A 14,720-nucleotide genomic window follows, 5' to 3' on the forward strand; every position below is an offset into this window, starting at 1 on the left:
GAATACTCATCATTATATTGAATTTTGTTAGTCAAAGAAATATAATAAAATTAAGAGTACAAATCGAAGTGAAAATGCGAAAGCTGGATTACGCAACCACTTGAATTTTGACTTGCCAAGTTACTTTTCGAGATTACTCAATTTCCGCTTTAATCATAAAAGTTAACTTTAACCTGTTTTTTGGTTACAAAGAGAAAGCGGGCATTCTTCGGTCCAGGCATTTGGAAATGAAATTATGTTGAGTGTTCACATGCAATAAAGAAATTGGCATTTCTAGGCTAATAGTAATAATAAATATAAAAAGTAATAATTGTACATCGGTATCGTGTCAAATGCTTACTCCTCTTGAAATCTATCATTTTAATATCGCAGTCGTACTATAGACAAAAGCTGCTTCATATATAGAGGAACATGATTAGAGGAATGATTAGAGAAACACAATATATGCCATCAAGAAACGTAGCTACTCTCTAAATATATATCCATCATCCATGCAGGAGACGCCATCAAGAGATTAGAGGAACATGATTCACGCTCGTGAACAAAATGACTAGCTCTCCAAAACTCTTTTAATATATCAGCGATCACCACGTACGTGGTAACCTTTACTTTCAGACTTAGTGAAACAGAAAATGTGTCACCGTCTTACTGTATAGAATCTTTATCCGTCAGCATATTTATCTCCTCCTTTCAACTGCCAACTCCAATCAACTTCAGCTGTGATAGGAAGTTGCAGTCAGATTACATTGTCACCATGTGAATAATATGGAATTGCAAGTAAATCCCTAGAGCTTAAAATACCATCATTCAAAATTAATATTAAAAGAGCTAGATTTACGGTAGAAACTATGTTGAAAGTTACAACCAGACTAGAGTAGGAGATATAAATTACGATGTTATTGTGAGGATTTCCCCAATAAAATCCTTGGAGGAAAATAGGGAAAACATTGCAAGCCGCAAGGATATAAATCATCAATGCATGCATGCCCATCCATTCCATAACCATAGTCATTCGACTATATCCCCATACATCAACCTGAAAGTGACGGGGAAAAAAGTAATTCATCCAGAAGATGGTTAAAAATGATGTTATCTTTAACAAATTCAATGATGACTAATAATTGATAATTATGAAAAACGATGCATATTAAATCAATACCAGCATATAGAAGCAAGGTAACTTGATTCTATACATTGCTAAAGTAGAAGAGAAAACTAAAAGAGAACAGTTTGAAAGCTCTTTTATAAAGCGAGAAACTAAATATCTAACCATCAAGTATATTGCGACAAAGAGGATGCCTGCAGCACCAGCAGTGACACACATATAACTGAACGAGTATAGAACCTTATTTATGTGCATTCCTAAAAGAAAAACAACGTTAATATTTACAAAGATATAAATGTCAGAAGCATAATGGTCGTGTTTAAGAAATAGGTAAAAAGAAATAATTACCAAACAAGTCCAACACAAGGCCAAAAACTATAAGACAAGAGGTTGGAATCATCCAGTATATGACTCTAACTCTGTGATCCTGCATGTAGCAATAAGGAAACAACTATGATAAATTGATACTTAAACTACAAGTAAAAGATAATAAACACAAAAGTACAGGGATTACCTTAAAATGGACAATAATATGTCCGTAGTGCAAGCCCACCAGGCAGGTAACAATAGCCATCACTGAACTATAGTTCCACAAAACACAAAATTAGGGGATAAAGAAAAGAAGTCATGTTTTATAAAGTTCTCTGAAGTTGACAATGAGGAATAAGAAATAATATCCCTGCCCCTGTCAAATTATATTACAAAATGACCCTTTTGTGAATCGTGACTGAGGTGTCAAAATGCCAACTCTTGCCATCCCAAATCTCATCAAATTTCATAGTTTTGATCCTCCTCATTTCTATTGAAACATAATTGTATTTGTGGAGAGAAAAAGACACGAACAACTCATGCACGATCCATGCAAAAAAATAATATTTTCTATATGGTACTGCATACATGCCTAAAATTATTCACATAGAACAATAGAATTAGAAAATATATATTAATCATAAAAAAGGTCAAGAATTTAGAGTATGTTGTTTGTTTGTATTTTAAAAAAGAGACAAACATACTATAAATTTCTCATGTTCAAGAACTTTTCATGTTTTTGGACTCTGGAGCATAAAGTTGAGTTTTAAGTTCATTTCAATGGCCCTTCTTAACAATTGTGGGTTATAAATTTCAATACATTTCTAACCTATATTGGTGTTGCTCAAATGGCAAAAAAATCAAATTAATAATTTCACAATCAAATATCAGTCACTTTCTTCCATTATACTTCCCTTATTGAGAATCACATTTTAAAAAACAAATATGATACAGTGAACTCACCTTAAGAGTCCTTCAGGATCAAAAGGGGCCTGACACCAAGCAGGAGCATCAGGAGGCAACGGTCCATAGTCAGGGGAATTAATACTACACTCCTATTGATAATAATAATTATAAAAGAAAAATAGGTAATATAATTAGAAAAATGAAAAGCAACAAGAACTACCAAATTGAGTCAGAACATCTAAGAATTGAGAGGATCATACAGGCATCCGTGCATATATTGGTCTACTGTACAGGTGCTGTATACCCAATATCTTACGATCAATCATACCAATAGCATTACAGGCTGGTCCAGTGTCAGCCCTTACTCCACATTTAACCTAGCAAATGTGTAAATAAATACATAAATACCGTTTTAAAGCAATATCAGAAGTTAAACTATTCACAAAATGACGTTAAACCTCCAAATAAAATGAGAAAAAAACGAAGACATCAATACTCACTGAAAATATCTTTGGCACTGAAGAAGGATCTGTTGGGATTTGATACTCCCAATCAGGAACGTACAATCCATATAGCAAGCAAAGATAAAGGACAGAAAGAAACAAAGCCACAGCCCTGTCACAGTCAAACAGATTAACAAGGCATGGCCATGGTGGGAAAGAGAGAAATAAATTATAAATCTACATATAAACATCATTTGAAAACCCCTCTCGATCGTTTATAAAATTCAAAAGGAAAAACTGGTAATTTCAGTACAGTAAAAGGTTGTAGCTTCACCAAATGTCAAATAAGAAACTAATAGTCTAGAGGAAAACTAAGCTTACCACTGGTATCGATACTTCATTAACAGGGATGGACCTGAATTAACAGTATCATCACTCTTGAGCCAAATTTCACACACTGCTGTAATCAAATACGCGACAGCAATTCTCTGACATCCAATTAAGAAAATATGGAATGATAATTATAATACAAGAAAGAAGACAAGTATAAGTCAAGATCTTCACCTCATTTCCATAACCCAAAAACTAAAATTTAACATGCAAAAAATTAGAGAGTTAACAGTTAAATTTTGTTTTTAACTTGCATTCAAACTTCTTTGTGAGGACAAAAAAGTTCCAGCAGTCATTTCATGTTTTTCTTTTACAACTTCCCACAAAGAGAGGTAGAGAAAAACAAATGAAAATGCATACCTGTAGTATTCCCATCCATCTTATTTGTTTCATATCCACTCCATATGTCAGATCATTTAGGCGGTGGAAGTAACCTCCTGTGTGGAAGGTCAATTTTAGACATTCAAAAAGAGAAATTTATAAAAAATGCAAGCTTCCAACATTTTTACATACAAATTATATAACCGCTATCTTGTGTTTAACATTTGATCTTTTCAGCTTGACAATTGTTGAAAAGAACAAACACTAACAAAGGTAAAAATTTAGCCAATAATTGGCAACAACCAAAGCCAAAGATTCAGTTGATCACCTTGAAGAAAAAGGCCTAACACAAGAAGCTTAAGAGCTCTTAAAATTGCTTTTCTAGTTGCAACTACTCTGCAAGACAGTTTCTGTTGAAGAAAAAGATTAGTTAGTATAAATGGACCATTTGTCATTAAAGTTCAACTAGATTGAAGAATTGCAAGAAACTACATTATTAATCATAATCATCACATTTTTTTATAAACTATACAACAGTTTCAACTGAATACCTTGTATGTGAGGGCAAGCGAGACACCAACAATAAAAAGGAAAAAGGGCATAACATAATCTGCTAGTGTTAAACCATTCCATGGGGAATGATTGAGCGCTGGAATGATTCCACCAGCATCATCAACCAATATCATCAGCTGCATCAAGATTGATAAATTCATTAAAAAAGAACAGGAAAAAGAATCTGAGTTTGTAATAAAAACTTTCCATTTTGCCTAAAAATGAAACATCAAAGGTGCAGAAGGTGCCCCATTTGTTTGATGCTGAAGATTATCGAATCATTAGATTAATCTTATTATTTGGACTGTTGCAACTTCATCTTCTTCATCAACAATAGGCCAGTGGTTTGGTTAAGCTTTGCAGCAAATGGTATAATTTACACTATCTCATGTGGGCACCAACCATTATTTAAGGTTAATAAGACAGCTTATCTTATCCAGTCCAATTTTATTAGGGCACCAAACAAAATCTAAATCTAAAACCATTCCACATGGGAAATGATTGTTTAGTAATATCACAAGCTGCATAAAATTGACAGAAGTATACACTAAAGAAATAAAATTTAGGTATTTAGACTACTTATTCAATTGTGCATCTTTGCCAACAAAATATGATAAGCATGTAACATCTAACATGTTAAAATGATCATGGGTAGGATGCTATTTTCTAAAGAGAATGGTAAGCATTGCTTTTCTTTGTCATCTCCAATTGATAAAGTAATACAAAAGTAAGTTATAGTGGTGACCAGTCGGTTAGCCATTACATCTAACCAACTGCACGTTATGCCACCACTTTAATTAGCAATCTAATATTAATATATAAACTTGTTAATTTATTTTAAGACTAAGATAATCAATAGGCAATTTCAGATTAACCTAATCCAGTTAGAATAATTTAAATGGAAGAAAACTACTGAATCATGGTTCGAAAGAGGTGAAAGTGAGACTGGATCAGAACTGATAGTGCAAAAACTGATGTTTATTGCGTAATGGCTTTAGGGTAAAAGGTAAAAACATTATCATTATGAGCGAATATATTATACTTGTATAAGATAATTGTGATTTCTTTCGTTAATTATGATCGAAGGGTAAAGGAAGTTGAGAGATAAAAGAAAAGAAGCGCAAGTATGCTCGATTTATATGGCCTGTAAACAAGTACTTTTACTTTCGTTTAGCAATCAGGTTGTTATTAGGAGAATTACCTTATTTATTTTAATTAAACATGAATATTTCATACTTTTGTGGTAATTTTTCTTATTAAACATACCAATTTCAAATTTTGAATTGTATACAAACAAAAGTAATTTATTCAGGGAAGGAAACCAAATAATAAGAGACGGGTAACAGACACGAAAGTACTTAATCGCTTGGGAGTTGGGATATGTCCCTTCTTGATATAGATTAAAAGACCAGAGATACATTATTGATTTCTCAAATCAATAATTGCAAAAACTATTATTTTTCTTAACGTACCAGGAAAAAAAACAGACGAAATTGATTTTTGAATGAAAAACGCATTTAGAAAAATAATATACAATAATAACGAGAAAAGTAGATAGACAGTGTGAATTTAAAGAACAATTCATGGCCCTTAAAAAATACTAGGAACTATTTATTTTAATTAAAAGTAAGTGTGTGTGTGTGTGTATATATATATATATATATATTATAATCAGAGAATATTGTGAAATTTTATTGAAAGGACAAGCAGTCATAGTGCTGTTTAAATGGACGACTCTCCACAAAACTAAAGAGATAAATAAAAAATATATATAACTGAAACGGAGGGTGTAAGTAAAAAGAAATAATTATAGTGAGAAAGCAAATAAAAAATTAATTTAATATGTGAGAAAAGTATATAAAGAATGTGAAGAAAAGAAGAATAAATACTCGGAAACTTTTTTCTTTGTTAAATAAAAAAATATTTTTCTATTAAAAGTAAGAGATATATTGTAACCCGAGAATATAGAGGAAATCAATCGAAACGGGGAAGTAGCCGTAGTGCTGTAATATGGACGGCTTTCCGAACGACAAGAGATAGATGAGTAACAAACTATATCTCTAAAAAAGGGGGGAACAATGGATGGTAACACCCAACGCCAAACGCTATTCTTTTCTTCAAAGTAAAGCAATATTACTTTAACACGTGCACGCTCTTTGGAAGTTTAGATTCTCTCAAGAGTCAAATTGGGATTGCAAATCAAAACCAGAAAAATCCCAAGAATCTCTCCCTTTAACTCTTCCCCCTAATCAATCAATCTTCCTTTGTTCCATTCACCATTTAACATTTAATTAAAACGACACGCCGGTGAGGTGAGTCACCATTCACGACTCATGAGTCAGTGGTGCGCATTGCGCATTTACAATCATTTAGTTTAACGTCGTTACTTTTTGGACTACCCCCGAGTCCAAACCAAGTCCAACGGAAACGAAACGACGTCGTTTGGTTCTTCCGAAAATGCAAGGAAGGAAGCAACGTTACTATTAATAAATCCCAATTAATATGACAGGTTAACAGCTAAAAAAATTCACTTTACCTTTATTAGACAAAATAATAATTTATTTTTATTTTTAAGAAATGAACAAAAAAAAAAAGAGAAGAAGAGAGAGATTACCGCCACGGTGAGACCCCGAAAAACGTCGAGTGAAACAAGACGCTGAGATTTTGTTGGAAGTTGAGGTTGGTGCGTGGAAGTTGAAGTGGAAGAGGAAGAGGAAGAGCGTTCCTCAATCTTGTTGTTATTGTTGTTGTGAATGTGAAGCCTTGTGGTTTCGTCATTGGTGAAAACAGTAGCAGATCTTGATTCAGAGATCTGGTTGTGGTGCAGTGCCATCTCCACATCTTCATCATTTTCATCATCATAGTTCTTAATAGCCTCGTAACTCGCCATCTCTCAAAATTAATAACAATGCCTTCTACTCCCTCGTCTCTCTTCTCACCATCTACCTTTCCATCAATTTATAAAGAAAAAAATAATGTTAATATCAACGACAATAACAACAACAACAATGATTATTAGATTAAATCCCTCTTTCTGATGAACAACGAATAAAGAAAGGACTCCTCTTACTTGAAGAAGCAATGCAATGGGAACAACCTGCTACTGTTTCTTGAACTTGTTCTTTGGCTTCTTTCCCTTCTTCTCTGCTTTTATAGGCGATTTGGCGAAGGAGATGCCACACACAACACAAACATTTTTTTTTTATATTTTGCCTCTCCTTTCCTATATTTATTATTTTTTTAGGCCCCAAAAAAAGCTTCCTCGGATAAGATTATATATCTAAAAAAGATTATTGAAAATTTACGATTGCACTTAATTTCCTCCCATTTTTATTTCAAAAATAGTATATTATAATTGATATTTATGATTTTGTTGATTGATGTGCGTGCCATTAACGACGATCGTTCCTCCAATACGTTACCACGCTCTTCTTGTTACCACCCGCATACCCCAAGGCCAGTCGTTATCCCAAAATATATAGTTATAATTAACGAATTAATCGCTTTTAAAAAATATATTGGTTTAACTTTTCTGAATTCATCTTTTTAATATATTACCATTTTAATTAAATAATAAATATTTAAATTTCACAAAATATTAATTGTATTCTTTTCTATTTAATATTTCAGTTTTTTAATGCAAGTTAAAGTACACGTCATAAAAAATTCATAAAAATTAGTTATTAATAAATAATATATTTTATTTTTTAATACTATTGATACATTAAATCATATTTATTTAAAAATTTAACATTTTATATAAATTTTATTAACCAGTGCCGTTAACATATTAGTTAAAGAATTAAGACTACCATAAAAAATTTAAAATTACAAAAATATTATTGAAAATTTGCCTTTCATTATTTTTTATTTTCAATTTTAAACTAATATCTTGTATTAAAATAATAATTAGAATCTGTGATTTTATATTGAGCATGGAAATACTATTAAAATATTTTAAACAAATTCAGCAAAACTCTTAATTCCGGAGACCCTTGGGCATTGTTTTCGGCCACTGAGACTTTTGAATTTTGAGTTCGTTAAATCGGAAACCAATAAATTATTTTTGCGGATAATTTAGTCAATTTGGGTCAAAATATATTCAGCCTTCAATTTTGATAATTTAATTATATTATTTAATTTTTTTCCTTTTTTTAACAAATATTTTAGATAAATATGTTCGAGAGAAAATCATACACTAAATCTGAATGTGTCTTTACAAAATAAAAATCTATTTCAATGCCTCTAATCACATGTAAGCAATATACAACTCTAGTTATAAGTGTTGAATGCCACGAGCAAAAGTGACTTGAGAATATTATAAATAAAATCATACTCTTGTAAATACACAATAACATTTACAAATTGAATAACAAAATAAGTTAAAAACATTGAATAAAAATGGAAGGAGATGTAAAAAAATTACTGTAATTTAAATATACATTGTTATGTTAACAAAAAAATGATTGACTATTATAATATTTATTTCAAAATTATATTTATCGCATATTACAATTGTTTAATAATATAAAAAGTAACCTTTAACAGTATATGAAAATTAAATTGATAAAAAAAGTTTGAAAAAATATTAACCTTGATGTTGAAAACTGCCTGCTGGAAATTAAGGTTAGCCTTGGGAATCCGTACCTCAAGTTGCTTCTTTTTAACCAGAAATAAATTGATCAATAATAAGAAACATGATCTTCAATGGCTGAAAGGACCTTACAGGAAAATTTCCTCACCAACTACAATACAGTATTCGAAATACCTCGTGTTTGTTCATGACCGGAGTTAATCAATTTTCAAAAATTAATTAGTTTTTAAGGCATAATTCATTGCCCAATGACTATACACACTTATACCTTTGATCATTAACTACCATGCCAAACTTTCATAAACTGTTCATTTATAATGTATTTATTTATCTTGCAATATAATTATTTATTTTCACTGCAATTGCAACATATCATGCTTGATTTAAACACCAACTAAGCATTTTTGGTTTCTCAACACTTGTTAATCTAATTATATATCTCTTGTTTTTAAATGAGTAAATTTGTTTTTTGAATCATTTTTTCTCTTAAAAACTTTTAATTCTCATTTTTATATTTAATTTTTTAAAACAAAATCTATTAAATTGTTATAAGCACTCTTGCATTCAAATTTACTAATTAAATATCATATTTCGCTTAAAAGAAATATTTTCTTCAGTTTCTAATTTCATACCTTACAAAATAATGTTATTAAATTTCTACTCAGGTTACTACGAGTCACTTTATTTAAGTATATAAGATCCGTCATACAAAAGCAACAATATAAAAACAAACGAAGATATAAACCATGGGATTTAAGTGAGATAGATGAAGTGGTATCATAAATACTTCGACTGTTATTTGTGATAAAAGGGTATCACTCTGACTTAAAAGAAAAAAAAAATTACACCATAATTATAAGACCTATAATGTTGTTTGAAACAGAGTGTAGTGTGGCTAAAAATTAACAAGATAATAAAATTTATATAATAGATATGAAAATGTGGCATAGATGAACACACTAAACAAAGTAAGATTGTAAATGAATGCATTATAGAAAAGTTTGAAATAATACATATATATAATAAAAGAAAGTGTTAACAATTATATACGCGTGAAAAAGACTTACAAGAGCCGCAGTAAGGATACAACAACAAACTGAGAATATAATTTGACAACCATTAAAAACTATTTAAAACTTTATATATATACAGGTAGAATATTACGTCTAAAAATTTTTATACTTAATTTAAATTTTTTATTTAATTTAAATCTAACAATTAATAAAATAATAAATTATAATTTGTTAGATTTAAATTAAATAAAAGACTTAAATTAGATATAAGAGTTTTTAAACTTACAATATTAAAATTTTTTTCATATATATGATGTCATTCACTGTACATGAGTAACCCTTTTTAACGGAAAAAAAACCTTGACTGTTATGTTGTAGTTGAGGAAGGAGAACTCGAGATTAACCCTTACCCCTTTTCGTCAACCCATTATTATATTTAGTGTATACTGTTGTTATATTAACACTATAATGCGAAAAAAAAAATCCATGCATCAACAGTTGTTTAGTATGTCTTCACTGGCATAATGTTTTTTTCTTAACTATAAAAATTAAACTATTGATATAAATATTGTGACTTTGTATTGAGAGTATGATATATCATACTATTATTAATATGGTAATATATATATATATATATATATATATATATATCGATTTTCTATATAATTAACTTGTCCGTGCTGTATTGTAAATGTAAATATTAGGCAAAGTCTATGAAAAATTGGCAGGGACAAATTTAATAATTAATCGGTGATATTTTTTTTGAGTGTTTTATTTAAAAAACAGACAAATTAGGTAATAAGGTAATACTTTATGGTAAATTATATATGTAGTAACACAGCCATAAAAGAATTATGGGAAAAGTAAATATTTATTAATGATTTAAAGTATACATTAGCACAAAAACTTCATTATCAAATTATAAACAGAAAAATTGCAGAAGTTAAGGCAGGTTTGATTTTTTAAAATATGATAACGACTGAGAGAGGATATATTGTGATTTATTTTGGTTATGTTTTACCTACTCCTTTGGCCACTATTAAACTAACAGTTGGAAACTACATAGATTCTGGACAGGTTGCTTTATAAATCAGTCGGTTTGTATGCAGGGTTGCTTTATATCCCAGTTGCGATTGCTTTTATATATATAAAACTCTGATTCTTTTAAGATTAATTAATTCAAACTATTTAAAATTTTGTTCATATCAAATTTTATTGTATAATTTTATACACGTATTAAATAAATTGAAATTAAGAAAGAAAAAAAAACCAAGTTAAAGCAGTTTAATAATAAATGAGCAGCTACAACAACTACCTTAACGATCATTGGTTTAGGTTTGTCCCGTTTGAGACACAAAAATTGTGCACATCACTGACCACAAAAAGGGGGAAAGATAATTGAAATTAACAGAGTTGCATGCGTTGTTCATGCCATTTCCATTATGCTATGCGTGTATGCCATGGGCGGTGCAGCCTCGTCATGCTTATCTATAACCTATGCCCAATCATCTTATCTCGGGTGGTGAAGTTAGCAAAAGAAAAAAAAATGAAAATAATTGTAATTTTAATTTTAATTGAATTTAGAAAACGTCCTCATTTTTTGGCTTTTCCAAAATGTTAATTTCATTTTGTAACATACTTGATGTTTGGTGCTGTCACAGAATATAAATTAATGAATACTTACTTAACAAATTAGGTATAGTATCCAAAACAAAATTAGGTATTTCACCAAAAAGTTAGCAATTACAAACCTCGAAGTGGTTGTCCTAATTGGAGCTTCGTAGATTAATCGTGACGAAATAGTGAAGTACACCTGCTTACACTTCTGCGGCTATGAGACATTGGCATGTCAAAATGGCATTTAAATATATTAGTGTATATCAAATTGCTGTATGATACATGCACAATGTAATTGTTTTCAAAGCTAAATTGAATTATGTCATTGTTGCTTTCAGAGAATTTAACCAATTTTTAAAATGTGTATTTAAAGATGTACAATAAAAAATTAGATTTTATGATGTTCTATAGTTTTTAACAAGAATGTATTATATATTTTTTAACAGATAGTTATCCTATCCATTATAAGTAGAAATTAACCGTTAAGTCTGGGTACAATGCCAACCCTCCCTACAATCTAATTATCTAAAGAGAGTTTTGAGCTTTTAAAAGAATAAAACGTGTTAAATGTAAAGAGAGTTTTGACCTTTTCGTGATAGATCCAGTCAACACTGCTATTTTACATAAGTCAAATAAAAGTCTTTAGAAACTTGATTTGTGAGAACCGATGTTTGTTTGCTTTATTTTATTTAAATTTTTGGACAGAGTTTATGCAAACAAGCAATTTATAAAAACAAATATTTTTTTTTGAATAAGTACTTAATTTTGTGGGTAAATATTATTATTTTTTTTCGGTTGATAATAAAAAGTATTACACAAGTCACAAAAATATAATTTAATATTTTTATCATTTTAATATGTTTTTATATATTTTTTTTGTTTATGATAAATATATATTTAACCATGATAATAATATGAAATTTGATCATAATAGTGGTATGAATAAGGTAAGGTAAGGTAAAGTGGGAGAGGCGTGTTGGTGAGGGAAAATGGGGCGGTGGTGGTGGAAAGTTGCGGCGTTGGTGGCGATAGTGGCAGTGTGGAGAGGGTGGCAGGGACAGGGATGGGAGAAGGATTCTATGCTCAATTTTCTGAGTGATTGGTCTCAGAAATTAGGGATTTGGGCGATTCCTCTTTATGTCTCTCTCCACACTCTCTCCATCGCTCTCTGTTTACCCTCTGCCATTTTCTTCGAAACCGCTGCTCCTCTTCTTTTCGGTTTCATCCCTTCCGTTTTCTGCGTCTTCTCCGCCAAAATCCTCGCCGCCTCTCTCTCCTTCAACATCGGCAGGTCTCTCTCTCTCTCTCTCTCCATTTTCAATTTTTCTTATCGCAGATCTAATTTTAATTCGTTATGATACTAGATTTGTTCTTCTAGAGATGATGCTTGTACCTTGTTAATTACTGATTAGGGAACTATTAATTGATGGATTAGTTTTAGTTACTGCTAAATGTGTTGGCACCTTTGTTGAAAATGAAACTTGATTTGTAATGTATTTGGTTAGAGTTAGAGCATTTTGGAGATGACAACTTGCTTGATTTGTCATGTATTTGAGGAGGCAGAGGGAATAAGGAATTGGAATTCTCTTTTTCGGTTTGTCATTAATCTTGTTGAGCAAGATTGCTCAGACAAACTTTATTGGAATTTCAACGTCCTATTGTATTTGGAAAATAACTTTAGGGTCATTGTCTGTTTGGCGTTTTCTTGTTTATGTCAGGGTTTCCACCTTTTCCTGGCCATCTCTCGTACAAATATTCGAAGGGATTTGAGGGTGTTTTTGTGATGACTCTCTGTTTGTTTTTATTTTTGTGTTTTGTTTGCAGAGGTTATATTCTTCTGTTTGGTCTCTCTGATTGTTTTTCTCTTTGCATTTCTATAAAACTTCTCCCTTTTAAAAATGAGTCGGAATAATTGTAGGCATTTGATAACCTGTGCCATCATGTTAAAGAATGATATGCTTTTTTTTTTCATCCACGGATTCCATACATATAAACTTTAAAATTTAGAAAATTGTTTTTTTAAATCCAAAATTTAGCACCGTTTGAAGTCATTAGGTGGGGACTATGTTAGGAGTTTGATTAGTTTGTAGGTCGAATCTGTGTTGCCATGGTACCAAAAATTGTGTATTTTTCTAAAATCATGTGACTTATAAATTTCCTTAACTTGTGCCCTTAGGCACATTTAGGTGGACCTAATTTATATCCATGGCACATTTAGATCATCTGATTCAAGTTGGTCTTAAAACGTGTTGAATTCGAACTTTGTAGCTTCATTAGAATAGAAATTCAGGGCAACAATTGCAATTTTTCTCATAGTTCTTTGACTTTACCACAGACCGACAAAAAGAGCTGTTGGCTTATGCAATAATAAATGGTAATTAGTATAACTGAATGAGGCAGTTGTGTGTATACTATTGAAGTTTAACATGTTCAGTGACTAGTAAGTATTAACAAGGATGTCCATGAGTCAATGCTGTGTCGTCTATTGCTCTCCCTGTCTTGCACTTTTTATTTGTGTCAAATTATTTGTCACTTTAAAATATCAAGAAAGTATTTATCACTTCTTTCTAATAATACCCTTATTTATTAAGGGATAGTTTTTGCCAACTAACAAATAAAACAACTTTAAAATTAGTTATAACCTAACTACTGCAAAAACTTAAGCACTTTTAATAGGGATATTTTAGTGAAATCAATATCTTTATCATAATAGTTTGTAAATCTAATCATTTCTTAAAATATGTGCATTAGTACTAAGTAACAACTAATATGAGACAGAGGGAGTAGATTAGAATGTAGTCCATGTAATTCCTCGTCTGTTTATCTTCGCTAGTCTGGACTGAGTTTATGTCATGTTGGTTCTTTCAGGTTGATATTTAGGAATTCAAGCTCAGCAGTTGAGTGGGCCCAAAGAAACAAATATTTTCATATGATCTCGAGAGGAGTTGAGCAAGACGGTTGGAGATTTGTTCTTCTTGCCCGCTTCTCACCTGTGCCCTCTTATGTTATTAACTATACCTTGGCTGCTACTGAAGTTGGGTTCTTTTTAGATTTTCTTCTTCCTACTGCTATTGGATGTGTCCCCATGATCTTGCAGAATACATCTATTGGAAGCCTTGCTGGTGCTGCTGTTGCTACAGCCTCTGGTTCTAAGAAATCTCAAATTTGGTCGTACTTTTTTCCTGTAGTTGGTATTTTGTCTAGTGTACTTATTTCGTTGAGAATTAAAAAGTATTCAACCCAAGTTTCGGTATCTGAAATCTCTCCCAGCAGAAATAACACAGCTGATTCGTGACAAACCTTATCTGGCAGTGAAGAGACGGAGTACCTATGAAGAATTTAAGGGTCATTTTTGTATTGAGTTAGCATTACATTATATATATATATATATATATATATATATATATATATATATATATATATATATATCCCTATGAATGTTTGTTGTGACTTGATCATCATTTAGTCTG

General features: G+C 30.8%; 2 protein-coding genes across 3 annotated transcripts; one reads left to right on the top strand and one right to left on the bottom strand.

The window, feature by feature from the left end:
- Positions 1–211: 211 nt before the first annotated feature.
- LOC113861199 (heparan-alpha-glucosaminide N-acetyltransferase) lies at positions 212–7,226 on the bottom strand. Of its 2 annotated transcripts, XM_027493857.1 has the most exons (14): positions 7,097–7,226; positions 6,641–6,972; positions 4,026–4,163; positions 3,803–3,884; positions 3,514–3,590; positions 3,145–3,251; positions 2,821–2,935; positions 2,581–2,697; positions 2,378–2,469; positions 1,620–1,686; positions 1,454–1,532; positions 1,271–1,362; positions 893–1,036; positions 212–717 (listed from the first exon to the last, which is right to left on the bottom strand). In XM_027493857.1, the coding sequence occupies exons 2-14, from the start codon at positions 6,914–6,916 to the stop codon at positions 691–693; spliced, it is 1,413 nt and encodes a 470-aa protein (XP_027349658.1). In that variant the 5' UTR covers positions 6,917–6,972; positions 7,097–7,226; the 3' UTR covers positions 212–690. The 2 variants fall into 2 exon arrangements, with proteins under 2 accessions (XP_027349658.1, XP_027349659.1); XM_027493858.1 differs by lacking the exons at positions 6,641–6,972; positions 7,097–7,226 and adding an exon at positions 4,230–4,637 and having other exon boundaries at positions 259–717.
- A 5,013-nt stretch (positions 7,227–12,239) lies between these two features.
- Positions 12,240–14,626, top strand: LOC113863393. The gene is made up of 2 exons (XM_027496959.1): positions 12,240–12,541; positions 14,119–14,626. Exons 1-2 carry the CDS (start codon positions 12,240–12,242, stop codon positions 14,543–14,545), a joined length of 729 nt encoding a protein of 242 aa, XP_027352760.1. The 3' UTR covers positions 14,546–14,626.
- The last annotated feature ends 94 nt before the right edge of the window (positions 14,627–14,720 follow it).

The sequence above is a fragment of the Abrus precatorius genome, unplaced genomic scaffold (genome assembly GCF_003935025.1).
Source record: "Abrus precatorius isolate BTA unplaced genomic scaffold, Abrus_2018 Scaffold3, whole genome shotgun sequence".
Classification (NCBI taxonomy): Eukaryota; Viridiplantae; Streptophyta; class Magnoliopsida; order Fabales; family Fabaceae; genus Abrus; species Abrus precatorius.